This window comes from Thamnophis elegans, chromosome 1 (genome assembly GCF_009769535.1).
Source record: "Thamnophis elegans isolate rThaEle1 chromosome 1, rThaEle1.pri, whole genome shotgun sequence".
Classification (NCBI taxonomy): domain Eukaryota; kingdom Metazoa; phylum Chordata; class Lepidosauria; order Squamata; family Colubridae; genus Thamnophis; species Thamnophis elegans.
In genome coordinates, this window is record NC_045541.1 from 94,492,787 (window position 1) to 94,506,304 (window position 13,518).

The 13,518-nt window shown below is 34.8% G+C and overlaps 1 protein-coding gene across 1 annotated transcript in view; it reads left to right on the forward strand.

The window, feature by feature from the left end:
- LGR4 (leucine rich repeat containing G protein-coupled receptor 4) overlaps positions 1 to 13,518 on the forward strand; it is a 69,449-nt gene that overhangs the window by 48,774 nt on the left and 7,157 nt on the right. Inside the window, exons 7-15 of the mRNA XM_032224464.1 lie at positions 31 to 99; positions 883 to 954; positions 1,039 to 1,110; positions 2,729 to 2,797; positions 3,943 to 4,014; positions 4,800 to 4,865; positions 7,731 to 7,802; positions 9,179 to 9,250; positions 10,914 to 11,039. Coding sequence (XP_032080355.1) covers positions 31 to 99; positions 883 to 954; positions 1,039 to 1,110; positions 2,729 to 2,797; positions 3,943 to 4,014; positions 4,800 to 4,865; positions 7,731 to 7,802; positions 9,179 to 9,250; positions 10,914 to 11,039 — 690 coding nt within the window. The remainder of the gene's footprint in view (positions 1 to 30; positions 100 to 882; positions 955 to 1,038; positions 1,111 to 2,728; positions 2,798 to 3,942; positions 4,015 to 4,799; positions 4,866 to 7,730; positions 7,803 to 9,178; positions 9,251 to 10,913; positions 11,040 to 13,518) is intronic.

The window sequence follows — 13,518 nt, forward strand, 5'->3', positions numbered from 1 at the left end:
ACATAATGCCATTGTTTATGTTCTTTCAAGGGATTTAAATTATAACAGCATGGTGGAATTTCCAGAAGCAATTAAATCACTTCCAAGCATTAAAGAATTGTGAGTATTACTACATATTCTTACTTTTTTCCAACTAAAAATGTTTAGTTTTAGGAAAGTTATGTTTTTCTTCTTGATAAACTAAAATAAATTAAGTTTGAATGGGGAGGATCAACTTAAAATAATCAATGATCTGGCTTTTGGGTCTGTCATATTTAGTATTGTTTAGTTAAGTGCAATATAGGTTATTTTTTAATGAATTATCATGAATATTATAATAACTTTCATTTTCAAAGAGATTTTATTTCCTTATAGCTTTAAAATTGCCTCCTTAGTTTTAAAATATATAAGTTTTTACAATAGTTATAGTTATCTTCATCATGTTGTATCAGGTAAGTCTTCTGTATATCTTTCTTCAGATCTTTCTTACCAAATTCTTCCAGTATGCCTCTAAAATTCAGATTATTTTTACACTGTTGGTTTTCTAGTGGCTCCAGTCTGGCTTCCAATTGGTTTCATTCTGATTGCTGAGAGGTTTGGTTAAAGATAATTCTGGATAAGTTCAGCTTGAGTTGCCAGACTATAATATCTGTTGTCCATTTTTGCTTGGAAGATACACTTGCATTCCTAGTGTAATTATTGAAATAACTTATAGAAAAAATATATTTCAGTACACAGAACTTGCATATAAACAACTTTTGAAATTGTAGAGAAGAAGCTATTCCTTCTTACAGAAAATTTGTTTTTACTTTGTTTCCTTTTCCTTTTTTAAAAATTACTAAGATTTTATATATGATTCCCAAATACTAAACTATTAATCCAACAATTTCAATTTGTTTTTAGGGGATTTCACAGCAATTATATTTCCATGATCCCTGATAATGCATTTATAGGAAATCCGCTTTTAAGAACAATGTAAGTTTTTAATCTAAAAAAATAAATTGTGGGGTCAAAAATAGATGCATGAATGATAAAGCTTGCCTTTTTTTTCTCCTTCAGACATCTGTATGATAACCCTTTATCCTTTGTTGGGAACTCAGCCTTTCAAAATTTATCAGATTTGCATTCTTTGTAAGTACTCTTCCAGTTAGTTTAAAATGTACTTGTGCTAATTAATCTTCTAATCCTAAATACATGTACTGTATTCAGTGGAATTACTTCTCGTAATCTTTGATTTAGATTTTGTTTGCATAAATATAGGTATTTACTTTTTGAAATAAGCGAATCTGGAACAATAAGTGTATTACAGATTGTTACAGTGTCCAGTTGTATTAGCTTGTTTAGTAAACAAAGAAAAATATTTTAAAAGAAGAAAGAAACCTTTTAAAGCCTTTGGTTAATGTTGCAATATTGCAAAGAAATGAAAACATTCAACTTCATAATTGTGATAAAAGCAGATCAATAAAATCTATTATACAAGCTGATAATGGATAGTTTATTGACAATAGAGTTTCAGTTGTTAAGTCTTGCAGGAAAGAAATGGTGAAGAGTAGTCCTGTCCAGCAATAAAATGACCAATGAAAAATAAACATTAATGCAGAAGATCCACAACAGTATTTCTATACTTAAGAAATAATGGCTGATGATAAGTTTTCTTGTCAGTTTTATGAAGATCTAAGTCAGTGATAGCTAACCTTATCCAGAGTGAGTGCCCAAAGTGTGTGGGCACGCACACAAATGCACCCAAAGCCCCAAAATGCAATGCATGTGTGGCCCCCCTGCATGAGCCCCGCCCTTATGGGCATGCATGTGCTCCCCACGCATGTTCGCTGCCCCACCCTTTGTAACCCTTGTAATTATGTTTTAATTTTTCAATGGTGGTGTTACTGACCATTGTTAATTTTTACAAAAGTAGGGTGAAATATTTTTTACTGTTTTTTCTCTTCTATTCTTGCTGGGTGGAGGTGTTTAATCTGGCAAAATTGCACAGAAGCTGATGCATTATATTTTGGTATGTTTGCTAAAGCTCGTCTTAGTGGTTACACTGTACAGAAATAGAAAATTGTGAGGTTTAATACAAGCAAATGCTTGTAATTCTTACTTATATTGAAATTTGTTTAATTTTGAGTGTCTGTTTTATATTACTGCTCAAGTTCAATGCATCTTCATTTAGTTCCAGAACTTTTTCAATCTGTTACTTGAACTTCTAAAATAAAAGGTTTATGAGTTGACAATGTGATCATTTTAAGAATCACAATGTTTCTTTTGTAAGTTGTTCTCCATCCCATAAATATATGAATAGCAGATAAATGTGTATTTTTAATTTTAGTGAAAGTCTCATAAAACTTAGTAAGATGTACTTAGCAATAAAATGAATGGTTTAGCAATTACATCATACATTCAGTTTCGCAATAGAGCTGGTTACAAAACTGACTACAGTATCATCTGCAGGATATTAGTGCATTCTCAGAAATCCAAATTCTGGCAAACATAAATATTTCATATTTTCACCATAGTTCATTATAGTTCAGTACAAACAAAGTTTTTTCCCCATATGGATACATACACATATAACCTCCCTCTATGGCTTAAATTTGGCATTAGTAAATGTTAGTGAGAAAGAGAAAGCCACCTTGGTACAAAACACTAGCGAAAAATGTTAACAAAACCTTCTGTTCCCATAGGGTTGATTTTTCTGTTGAACAGTGTAACAGTGATGTATTACATTTCTGTTTTTTTTTATTTTTAGAGTCATTCGTGGAGCCAACATGGTGCAATGGTTTCCTAATTTAACAGGGACAATCAATCTGGAGAGTCTGTAAGTATTTTACTGTCAGACTTCAAAAATGAAATAACTAGTAAAAGTAATCCCCCCGCTATGGACCTACATTTTATGGGCCTTGTGAGATGTGCCCTTTCTGCCACCGTGCCTCTTTATAGAACATTCTGCCCCTCAAAATTAGTTTAGCTCCATCCCTTTTGATATCCCAGAAGACCCTCAAGACTTGATTATATTATCAGACATGGAGCTTCCAGGGAATTGGAGACATACTTAGATGGCTCCACCCGTTTGATGAGCTCCATTGATGAGCTGGCTAATTTTATTCCCTCTTTACCTAGAATTTGTATGTCTTTTATAATGTTTATGGTCACTGTGATTTTTGTAATTTTTATTCATATGCAACTTTTATATGTGATTTGACCTATGTTATGCACTGTCCAGACACATCTTCAGTGTGGATCTGGACAGCTATATATATTTGATTTATTAAAATCAGAGACAAAAAAAGTGGAAGGCAAAGATATATTTATTGTGCCTGTCTTTGCATACACAAAGTATTTTTAAAATGCACACTTTATTTGTATTCAGTGAATAGAGATAAAACAAAGAAAAGCAAGTTTATTATATCTCTTAATATTGGAGATTTATTGTAAAGTAATTTTTGTGCTTGATTGTATTGGCACAAAAATGGGAGTCTAGAATTTTTAAGTATGCTAACAGACTTGCTAGTGTATGCTTCCCAGTTGTTTGTCATGAAAGGAAAAGTAAATAACAACAGCAGGAACTTAATAGTCATGGGTGGCTTAGCATTATATCCAAATAATTGACTCAGGATATTTTAAAGAGGGATTGTTGTCTATCTTTAACATAATGATGAGATGCATACAATTAATACCTCCAAGCAAAAGTAATTGGAAAATCCATGAAGGACTATGTGTCCTGTTCTTTGCTATCATTGAGCCAGAAATGTTAGCTTACTGTTTGTGTTAACGGGACCATTTTTAAACCTATTGTTCTAAATAGGTATGTATTATTATGAAGTTGCTTAAGTGGATACATCAGTACTTCAACGGTACTTGGTTAAACTAGGTTCACATGATTTATAGTATTCTAGAAAAGCTGCTACTTTTAAAAATTCTTTTTTCCAGTGTACTTACAGATATTGGTATTTTATTCAACAGAACTTTTACAGGAGCCAAAATAAGTAATATTCCCACTGGTCTATGCCAAGAGCAAAAGATACTTCGGACTTTGTAAGTACATAACTTCTAATTCTAGTCTATTTTTATAACTAGGGATCATAGTGTCAGAAAATCAATCTGATGTTTGTAAGTTTGGTAATAGTTTGTTTTTTGGGGTATAAAAACACAACAAAACAAATTTGTGTACAATTTATTTATTTATTTAAATTATGCAACCCATCTTGCCAAAGTCAATTCTAGGCATCTTACAAGTTAGTTGACTACTTAAAAAACAAACAAACCTTAATTAAAAGCCAGGTGTGTTACACATTTTTATTCAGTTCAGTATTATAGTATTAGCTTATAAATTGTATTTTATAGCAAGTTCTGTCCAAACGACATTAGGTATGTTAGGAAACAGCAAATATCTAGTTAATGAATAGATGGTAACTACTAATAAATTATTGTAGTTTATTTCCAAATTTGATTAAAATTATGAGGCTTGCAATTGCTGAATAAAGAGAGCTTTTAAGAAAATAGCTAATCCTTCAATCTTTAATGTAGTACATCAATTTATTATTTATTTTATTCCCACAGAGAAATACACTGTTATGTATACTTCTTTGCTGCACTAATTTTATAACTACTGCTGAATTTAAGTACCCTATTTCTGTTCTGTCCTTCTGAATTAAGTTAAATGGAAATAATGTCAGTTTCTTAAGAAAAAAACTAGGAAAAATTGTTACAGCAATATTATAAGAAGATGATTTGCTGACAAAGCTCAAGTAAAAACCGAACAATTTTGTATAAATTAAGAAAATCATTTTTCCTTTCTTTTCCTTTTCCTATCTTTTAAGGGATTTGTCTTACAACAATATAAAAGAACTTCCACATTTTAAAGGTTGCAGTTCCCTAGAAGAAATGTAAGTAAAGAACACACTGGATCTAATTTGTTGGTGATTTCTGTTTTGTTTGATTTCCATATTTCAAACAATCAGAATAGAGCTGGAAGAGACCTTGGGGGCTTTCTAGTCAAACCCCATACTCAAGCAGGAGAACCTATACCATTTCAGACAAGAGACTGTCAGTGTCTTAATATTTGTTTGTATGAGACTCTGGTTATCCATTAGAATAAAATAGCAACTATAGTTTCGACCAGACTGCACCAATGCAGTTGCTCCCCCACAGATCCAGTCCAGCTCTGCAGTACACTGAGAAGTTTGGAAAGAAGCATTAGAGGGGATTTGGAAGTTTATCTGTGTCCTCAGGGTCACCCGAAGAATGCAAATGGATGTGGAGCCTTCTTGCAACAGCTGGAAGGACTATGTTGTAAACTGGAGATAGATGATGTCATATCCCACCCCCTCTATTATGGCCTCAATGACTCTCTAAAAGAATGCAAATGACCAAGTGTTTGCAAGGAATATAAATCCTTCCATTCCCCACCATCCAGTCAGAGCTGAAAAAACTGCTTGGATGAGAAGTGAAATGTCTCCAAAAAACAAACAAACAGGAAAAGAAGGAAGTCCAGTTGCCTCTTGAAAAAGCCTCTTTGACCTGGATGACCGAGAATCTCCATAGACATTACAGAGGATGTCAGGAAGAGTAACTACCAAGTTTGACAATGGTAACAGCACATATTTGAGCCTGTAAGTGGGAATTTGAATCGCAAAAAGGTAGCCATTCTCATTGTGTCTGCTGAATTCTGACTCTTTCTAAGTCAACTTGTTCCCTTTTAAGGAAAGATGATTGCCAAGAAGATCTGAAGAACAATTATGAAGGATTGTCATAGCATTTGATCAATAGAACTTTTCAGAGTGAAAGAGCATCAGACTTCTAACTGGACAGTACCAATGGGGATCTGAAATCAGTCTGAGTCATAAGGAAATCCAATGCAGTTCTAACATCTCTCAAGGTTGATTAAGGCCTCCTGTGAAATGGCAGGAGAATGGATTCAAGCAGCAATCTACACTTCTTTCAGTGAGGGAATATTTCCATTAGCTCTGGAATAACCTGATGTATACACCCTGCTCAAGAAATCTTTTTTTGACCTGATCATTTTGAATAATTCTGGGCCAGATAACCCTGCTCAGAGGCATCTCCCATTTGGACTACAACCTGAGGCTGCCCTTGGAAAGCATTCAGAGGGTTCAGCTATTACAAAGTGTGGCCCACGCATTTATGTAGTATATAAAGATATTATAAGGTATTATATCTCTATACCAGGGGTAGTCAATCTTTTATACCTACCGCCCACTTTTGTATCTCTGTTAGTAGTAAAATTTTCTAACCGCCCACTGGTTCCACAGTAATGGTGATTTTATGAAAACATAATGAAAATGTTTTTAAATAATGCTATGAATTTTTTTAAAAAAGTCAATTAAATTTTAAAAAAGGAAAGTGCTTCAGTATCGGACAAAACCCCTACCGTCCACCATGGAAGCCAGAACACCCACTAGTGGGCATTAGGGACCAGGTTGACTACCACTGCTCCATACTGAGAAGAACACTCTGCTTTAGGTGTTGCACTGATTCTTCGTTGGCTTCTGATTTGTGATTCAGGGCCTGTAGTTCTCAGGACCAGTCTTTTACTGTATCTGCATGTCCAGTCAGGTTGAATAGTATCAACACTGTCCAAGTCATTTCTAGATGACAGTCCATTTGAAGTGGCATTTTTGAATAAATGCTCCCAAACTCTGGTATTGCTTCCCCACAGAGATGTAGTTTGTTCCTTCCCTCTGGGATTCAGGAGAGCAGTTAAGACCTGGTTATTGTAACAAGTGAGGGGAAAAGTTGCACTATGACTGTTAATTTGAATCTTGAGCATTTATGTATTCTGGGAGAAGATTTATCAACACAAACATGACCAAGTTATTCAATCAAATTGTTTTCTTTGTTCGCTTTTGTGTAATTTTGATTGTATATTTGATTTATTTTGTGGATAGTTTATTTTTGAAGTGTTTATCTTTATTATTAGGGTGGAGGGAGACTTTTTGATATTTCTGATTGTTTGCTGCCCAGAGCTTTTAAAATAAAGTAAACAAATAAAAAAGTTTAATTAATTTATAATTCACAGCAAGTGGTTGTGCTTAAATCTGTATTCTTGTGGAAGACAATCTGTTGTAATTAGTGTTAGAAGCATTTACAGTACTGCGAAATTAATTTCTGTTTCCTTCCTGTCTCTGTTAAATTTAATTCTGTCATTTTTAGCCTCTTTCTTTAGCTTCAGCAAGGTCTCAAAGATGTTCCTGAGTTGTAGAAATACAGGATATTTTATATATGTCTTACTTCTGGTTGTCATTATTCGCTTCATGTTTTGCTTTGTTTGACCCTCTTCTCTTTGGAGAGTTACTTCCTCTGTCAGTTCCTGATATAGCACATTCTTTCTGTGATCTAATGATTGTTCATATTCTCTTAGGAGGTGAAGTATTAACCTCTCAGTGCTCCAGTCTTTGTTTTTAGACACTGCTACAAGCGTACACTGGATGCAAATGTATGCCAAGTTGTTTTCAGACAGGAACAGAAATTTGCCAAAAGCACTGCAGGTCATGACTCAGAATCATTTCCATTCATTTTCAGTTATGTTACAAAACCATCAGATAAAAGGATTTTATTTCTTCTTCCTCTCTCAAAGATATTCTTTTGGTTTTTCACACTATTTTATAAGCAATAATTAGTGTTAAGTCGCATGTTAAATGGGACTCTATTTCATCAGAATATAATGAAGCATCAGATGTATAGCTTTTCTTGATGAAAATATTCCTACATAACTAATTACTGCATTTCAGATATTTACAGCATAATCAAATTGAGGAAATCGAAGAAGATACCTTCCAGGGACTAACATCTTTGCATACTCTGTAAGTATACTTTCTCTTTACAAATGTCTTTAAGTTCAGAGAAGTTTGAAAGTGAATTGTTGCATTCAGTTTTGAAAGACAAGCTGGTTATCCAAAGCAACACAAAAATCAGTAAAATGTTTATTGGCTTCCTATCTCAGACTTGGGGTAGTTTCAGTGATGCCAATCAAAATTTATTACATAAATCCTCCCCCTTTTCCTTTTTAATATTTTAAATATGTAAGTGTATATGTGAATTTGAATGAAGAAAAAAAGATGAAGGGAGTAAAAGAAAAAAATCACCTGGATCTACCAAATTTTGTAAATAAGAAACAACAGTAATAAATCATCATTCAGAATCAGTCCACTTCTCCTGACTATGTATTTAATCTATCTAAATACAACCTCCTCCTTACACATTTTGCTCATTTAAAAGTTGTACCAAATTGATAGTAAGTAAACAAATATGATATTGTAAAATGTTTTCTTGGACAAGTCGAATCCTAAAGATATATCTTGTGTAGCATACGAGTCCTGATGTTCCATGATATGGTTTTCTGCAAAGTAAATCAAATATACATAAACTTATTTGACTTCTGATGGGATTAGTAAATAATCATTTGTTCTTGACAAATATTTAAATGAAAATGATTCTTAATGCATTTGAATTACAGATTCCTTCATTGAGTGGCTATAGAGAGTCGCAGCTTTTAGTGCAGGTTTATAGCAGAAGAGTTGACAGTGATAGGCTTTAAGAAATAAATAGTACACACATATACGCACACACACTTGGTAATCAGCTCTTCAATATCAATTTCCATAAAGTAGTGTAGGCTGAGATAGCATGCAGATATTATAGGGAAAGTGTTCCATTAAACTGATAGCATATGGATAAATCTTATGATGGGAAGCAACTGGTTAAATTAACTTGTCATGCAAAATAGAATTTAAATGCAAAGATAAACCATTTTTATATTAGTTTCCACTCTGGTGTCCGTAAAGGCATTTTCATATATGGAGTAGAGTCTTGTGACCTTTTCTAGCAACAAAGCAGGTGTTCAGGTCCCAGGTTTCAAGATGTAATTGCATTCTGATTTAGGTAAGCTGGTGCCTTAGAGAACAGAAAACAAACAGAATATTACAATTTCATACTGTGTGGAACTTAGACCTTTATCATCCCCAAACTGTAAAGCTTTCCATTGAATTAAGTGTTTTTAAAAGAATTGGATAAAGAAAATTGTCAAGATGACATTGTAAAATACAGATAAACTCAAGTTATTTATCTGTTAGAAACTTAGTGTGACCTAAAACATAATGTAATCACTGAACTGCAAGCAATGACCATTTGAAAGTGTCAGTGTAAATCACTAACACAATAGTTCTTTTTAAAATTGCAGTGATCTCAGCAGAAACGTGATCCACCGGGTTAACAAGGAAGCATTTACTACACTTGGTGCTATTACCAACCTGTAAGTAGGCCATTTAGCATAGTGCGCATTTCCAATCTTAAAATATTATAACTTCTCAGAAAATTCTCTTTTACACAGTGTGTTAAAACCATTCATCCTGTATTTAAAAAGAATCAAAAATAATATGAACGAGTACCTCATCACATACTTTATTGCACATCAATGAAAAAGTCTGTGGAAACTAGATTGATATTGATTTTCTTTCAAATCGCTATTTCCTGATCTCATGCAAAGGGAATCTGGATCTCTTGGGACCTTTCAGTACCATCGACCATGATATCTGAACAGGATGTGGGGAATGTTAGAGAAAGGCACTCTTTTCCACTGTTTTTTCTCCTTTCTCCACAACTAGTAGCACTTTGTGTTGGAGGTGGAAAGAGAGGTCCAACCCATGGCATTTACCATGTGGGATACCTCAGAGTGCAGATCTCTCAACACTCCTTGTTGGGTGAGATTATCTGATGGCAAAAGGTGTGATATCATCAATATACTATTTGTACATCTCCATCCCTGGCCAGGAACGAGAAGCCTTTTAGAAGTTCCCCAATGCTGGATTCTGTGATGGTCTGGGTGGTAAGGAACATGTTAAGTACCAATTGAACTCATTCCTGAACCAGAAGATCTTGCTCACAGTGACTCATGCCCTGGCACTTCCCAGTTGGACTATTGCAGCAATCTTTACGTAGGGCTTCGTGTTACAACAAGGCCGCCAAAATGCAGCAGCTTATGCAGAATTGGCCACCTCTTAGTTTGCCATGTTACACCATTGCTGTTCAAGCTGCATTGGCTCCCATTTCTTCCCAGGTGCTGGTTATCACCTTTACAGCTGTACATGACACAGACTAGGTTATTATGGAACCATCTTTCCTTGAAGTTATTTGCCTATTCCAGATACATTGTGCATGTTTCAGGTCCCTCCTCTTAAATGTTGGCATCTCCTGGGGCCTAGGAAGTGTGCTTTTTCAATAGGTTCCCCCAGAGAATTTTCAGAGCTATCCAGCATATGGATGGATCTGGATATGGGACAACAAGTTACAAGTTTTCTAATAGAGAATTTTAATCAGCTCATACACAATACATTTTTCCAATTTCTCTAAATTATATCATATGCTCTTACAGTTTTTCATACTCCTTCCATCCCCACTTAACGACTACTGCCCAGTAATTAGCTGTCTGGCTGCATAGGACAGTTATACTTTGTCAAGGTGGGAAAAGCTGCTGTGTTGTCAGAAATGACAACCCTTGTAAGCGTGGGAAAGCAAAAGAGACTGGTAAATATCATCTGGCTTTGCCTGTTGGATAAGATGCTTGTCAGACAAAATAAATGTATTCATTTTAACGGCAATAGGAAATCTAAAGTCAGTGAAATGCAGTAAAAGAGATCGGGTCCCCATTCATTCTTAACCGTGAAACTCACTAGATAATCTTGTGCTAGCCTTCATGTCTCAGCTAAGTTTTGTTTTTTTGTTTTTTTGCTTTTGTTAAGCATATGCCTTTGTTTCTGGAGGGCTACAAACAGTGTAAACAAAAAAATAGATTGCAGCTTTTTAGTAGAATCTTCTTATTGTATAATTACTTGCTATTTCTTCTGTTTTTGTTTTGTAAATTCAAGTATTTAGTATTTTTGTTTTCCCTCATGCTTTTTTTCTTGCCATCCCTTTAGTGACTTAAGCTTCAATATGCTGACTTCATTTCCAACTGGAGGTCTGAGTAGATTAAAGCAATTTAAGCTGATAGGCAATATTGAACTGAAAGAAACATTATCACCAAAGGACTTCACTAAACTCAGGTAAGTCAATAATTAAGTTAGTACCCTCATATTTTAACTATATAGTTGTTCTGTTCAGATTACAGTTGATTTCTCCAAAGTGTGACAGTTCAGTTAAGACAGCCTTGTATCTTAGAAAGCAATCTTCCTACATTTTTAATGTGGAGAAGAAAGTTGTACAAGCAAATTAATTGAACTGACACCCTGGAAACTGTGACTTAACATAAGCTGCCACCCTGGAAACTGTGACTCTAACACGGGGGCCACTTATGCTCCCCCACATCTTGCTAGGGCTCCTATAGCATCCTAAAATCATGCTGTTGAAATTTGGAAGTAAGAAATAGCAATAGCAATAGCAGTTAGACTTATATACCGCTTCATAGGGCTTTCAGCCCTCTCTAAGCGGTTTACAGAATCAGCATATTGCCCCCAACAATCCGGGTCCTCATTTTACCCACCTCGGAAGGATGGAAGGCTGAGTCAACCCTGAGCCGGTGAGATTTGAACAGCCGAACTGCAGAACTGCAGTCAGCTGAAGTAGCCTGCAGTGCTGCATTTAACCACTGCGCCACCAAATGGGCAAATTTGGATAGGTTTGGGCTAAAAAAAAATGAAAAAATAAGATTATGGTAGAAATGCAAGCCATCTAGCTGATATAATGCTCTAATTTCCCGATTTCTCTAAATTGTCTGGGTTGTGTCCTCTTGCAGTCTTTCATACTCCTTCCATCCCCATTTAATTACTGCTATATTTAGCTGACTGGCTGCATGGGACAGTTGTACTTTGTCAGGTTGGCAATAAATGCTGGGTAGTCAGAAATGGGTTATAATTGGCTTTCATATTGGAAATATTGAGATAATATTTATCAGTTTTAACCTCTAAATATAAAGGGAGTAAGCAAGAATCTGTAAAAGAAAAATTCCCAGCATACTTTTAGGGAAGTTTGTAATCTGTATTCATAGAACAAGTAATACTCTAAACTGGGTTCTGGCTGATAAATAGATAGTAGGACCTGACACCATAAAGTATTGGCATCAGTATACTGTAGTGAGTAGACGTGCATATTGACTTTGATACAGTTAAGCTTTTGTTCTGTGTGTTCATCATAAGGAAAATGGAGGGAAAAGTACATTTCCCATTTGATATGTAGAATAGGAATGTTAATACAGTACAGTGTCTGGGTGTAAGAAATCCCAACTGTTAGGATTCTTCAGCTTTTGAGCAGATGTTCATTATTTTAGAGCAGCAAGTAATGTATTTTAATCATACTTTAATTAATCTTTTCCTTATCTTTTTCCCTCTCATTTCTTACCCGGGTAAAAAAGAGTAGTGGATCATTGTAAATCTTTTAACACTGACATTGTCAGCATAATTACTGGATGGAATGTGTTTTCCCAAAGTATTATACTTTTAAAAGAGCAACGACATCCATTATTTCTGCTCAGTCTACAATGGCAAGAAAATAGTATGACAAGTATACACAAGTATAGTATACCAAATACACAAACATTTGCAGAAGTCAACTTTAATTGAGTTATTTCCTTGTTAAAGGCTAGTTCAGAAGAAATAAAGGGCAAGGCTCTGTTGCTTGTTAATAACTTTTGACAGTCCTCCAAAGTACACAAAACCCAGAAACACACAACTTAATACTTTTATTATAAGGTTATAGTAACAGAATCTTGCAAGTCTGAATGTACTTCCCCTTTTCCTCTTTTTATATCTTCAGGAGATCTAGGGAAGGTCATGTCTGAAACACTTTCTCAAATTACATTCCTGCCCCAGATTTCTTTTATCTGACTGATGTCTTGGTTGTGGCTTTTCTTCTTATTCCTTACACATCTCCTATGGAAACGTCATTTTGAATATGCCTAACAGGGCAGATGTATTCCTGCTACTTGGAAATTGGTTGATGGGGGGAGAGGGAGGGGGGATGGAGGGAGAGGGAGAGAGAGAGAGAGAGAGAGGCTGAGCTAGTATCCTATTTCTGTTAGCAGTGATAACATTTTACTATTCTAATGGTGGTATTTTTCATTTGTTATATGTTTAAGGTTAATTGGAGTTACTAGTTTTTTAATAACCAAAAGCAACGTGACCAAATATAATTAAAAATAATATAAACTATGAATCTGACCCATTCTGAGTGCATAAATAGTTCTGGCATTCCTTGAATTGAGTTAAGAGAGAGACACAGTGCAGGAAACCCAGACTTACAGCATTAGAATTTCATGTAACCTGAGAGAACAATAAGAATGACAGGTGTGGGCTTAGTGCTGTGCTTTCCTGGGAATTCACTTACGCAAGGGTGTTGCTCTCCAGCCAACTTGATGAATGTTCGTTTCAGTATGCACAGGTAACAACATGATTTCACAAAACATCTTGCTTCCCTAAAGATAACAACACTTTAACATAATGTTGGATTACATTCAGATGTGTTTTTCTTAATTTTCAGTTTGTATCAGTCTAGTCTATATCCTTTTTCTCTGAATAAAGTCAAGCTTTA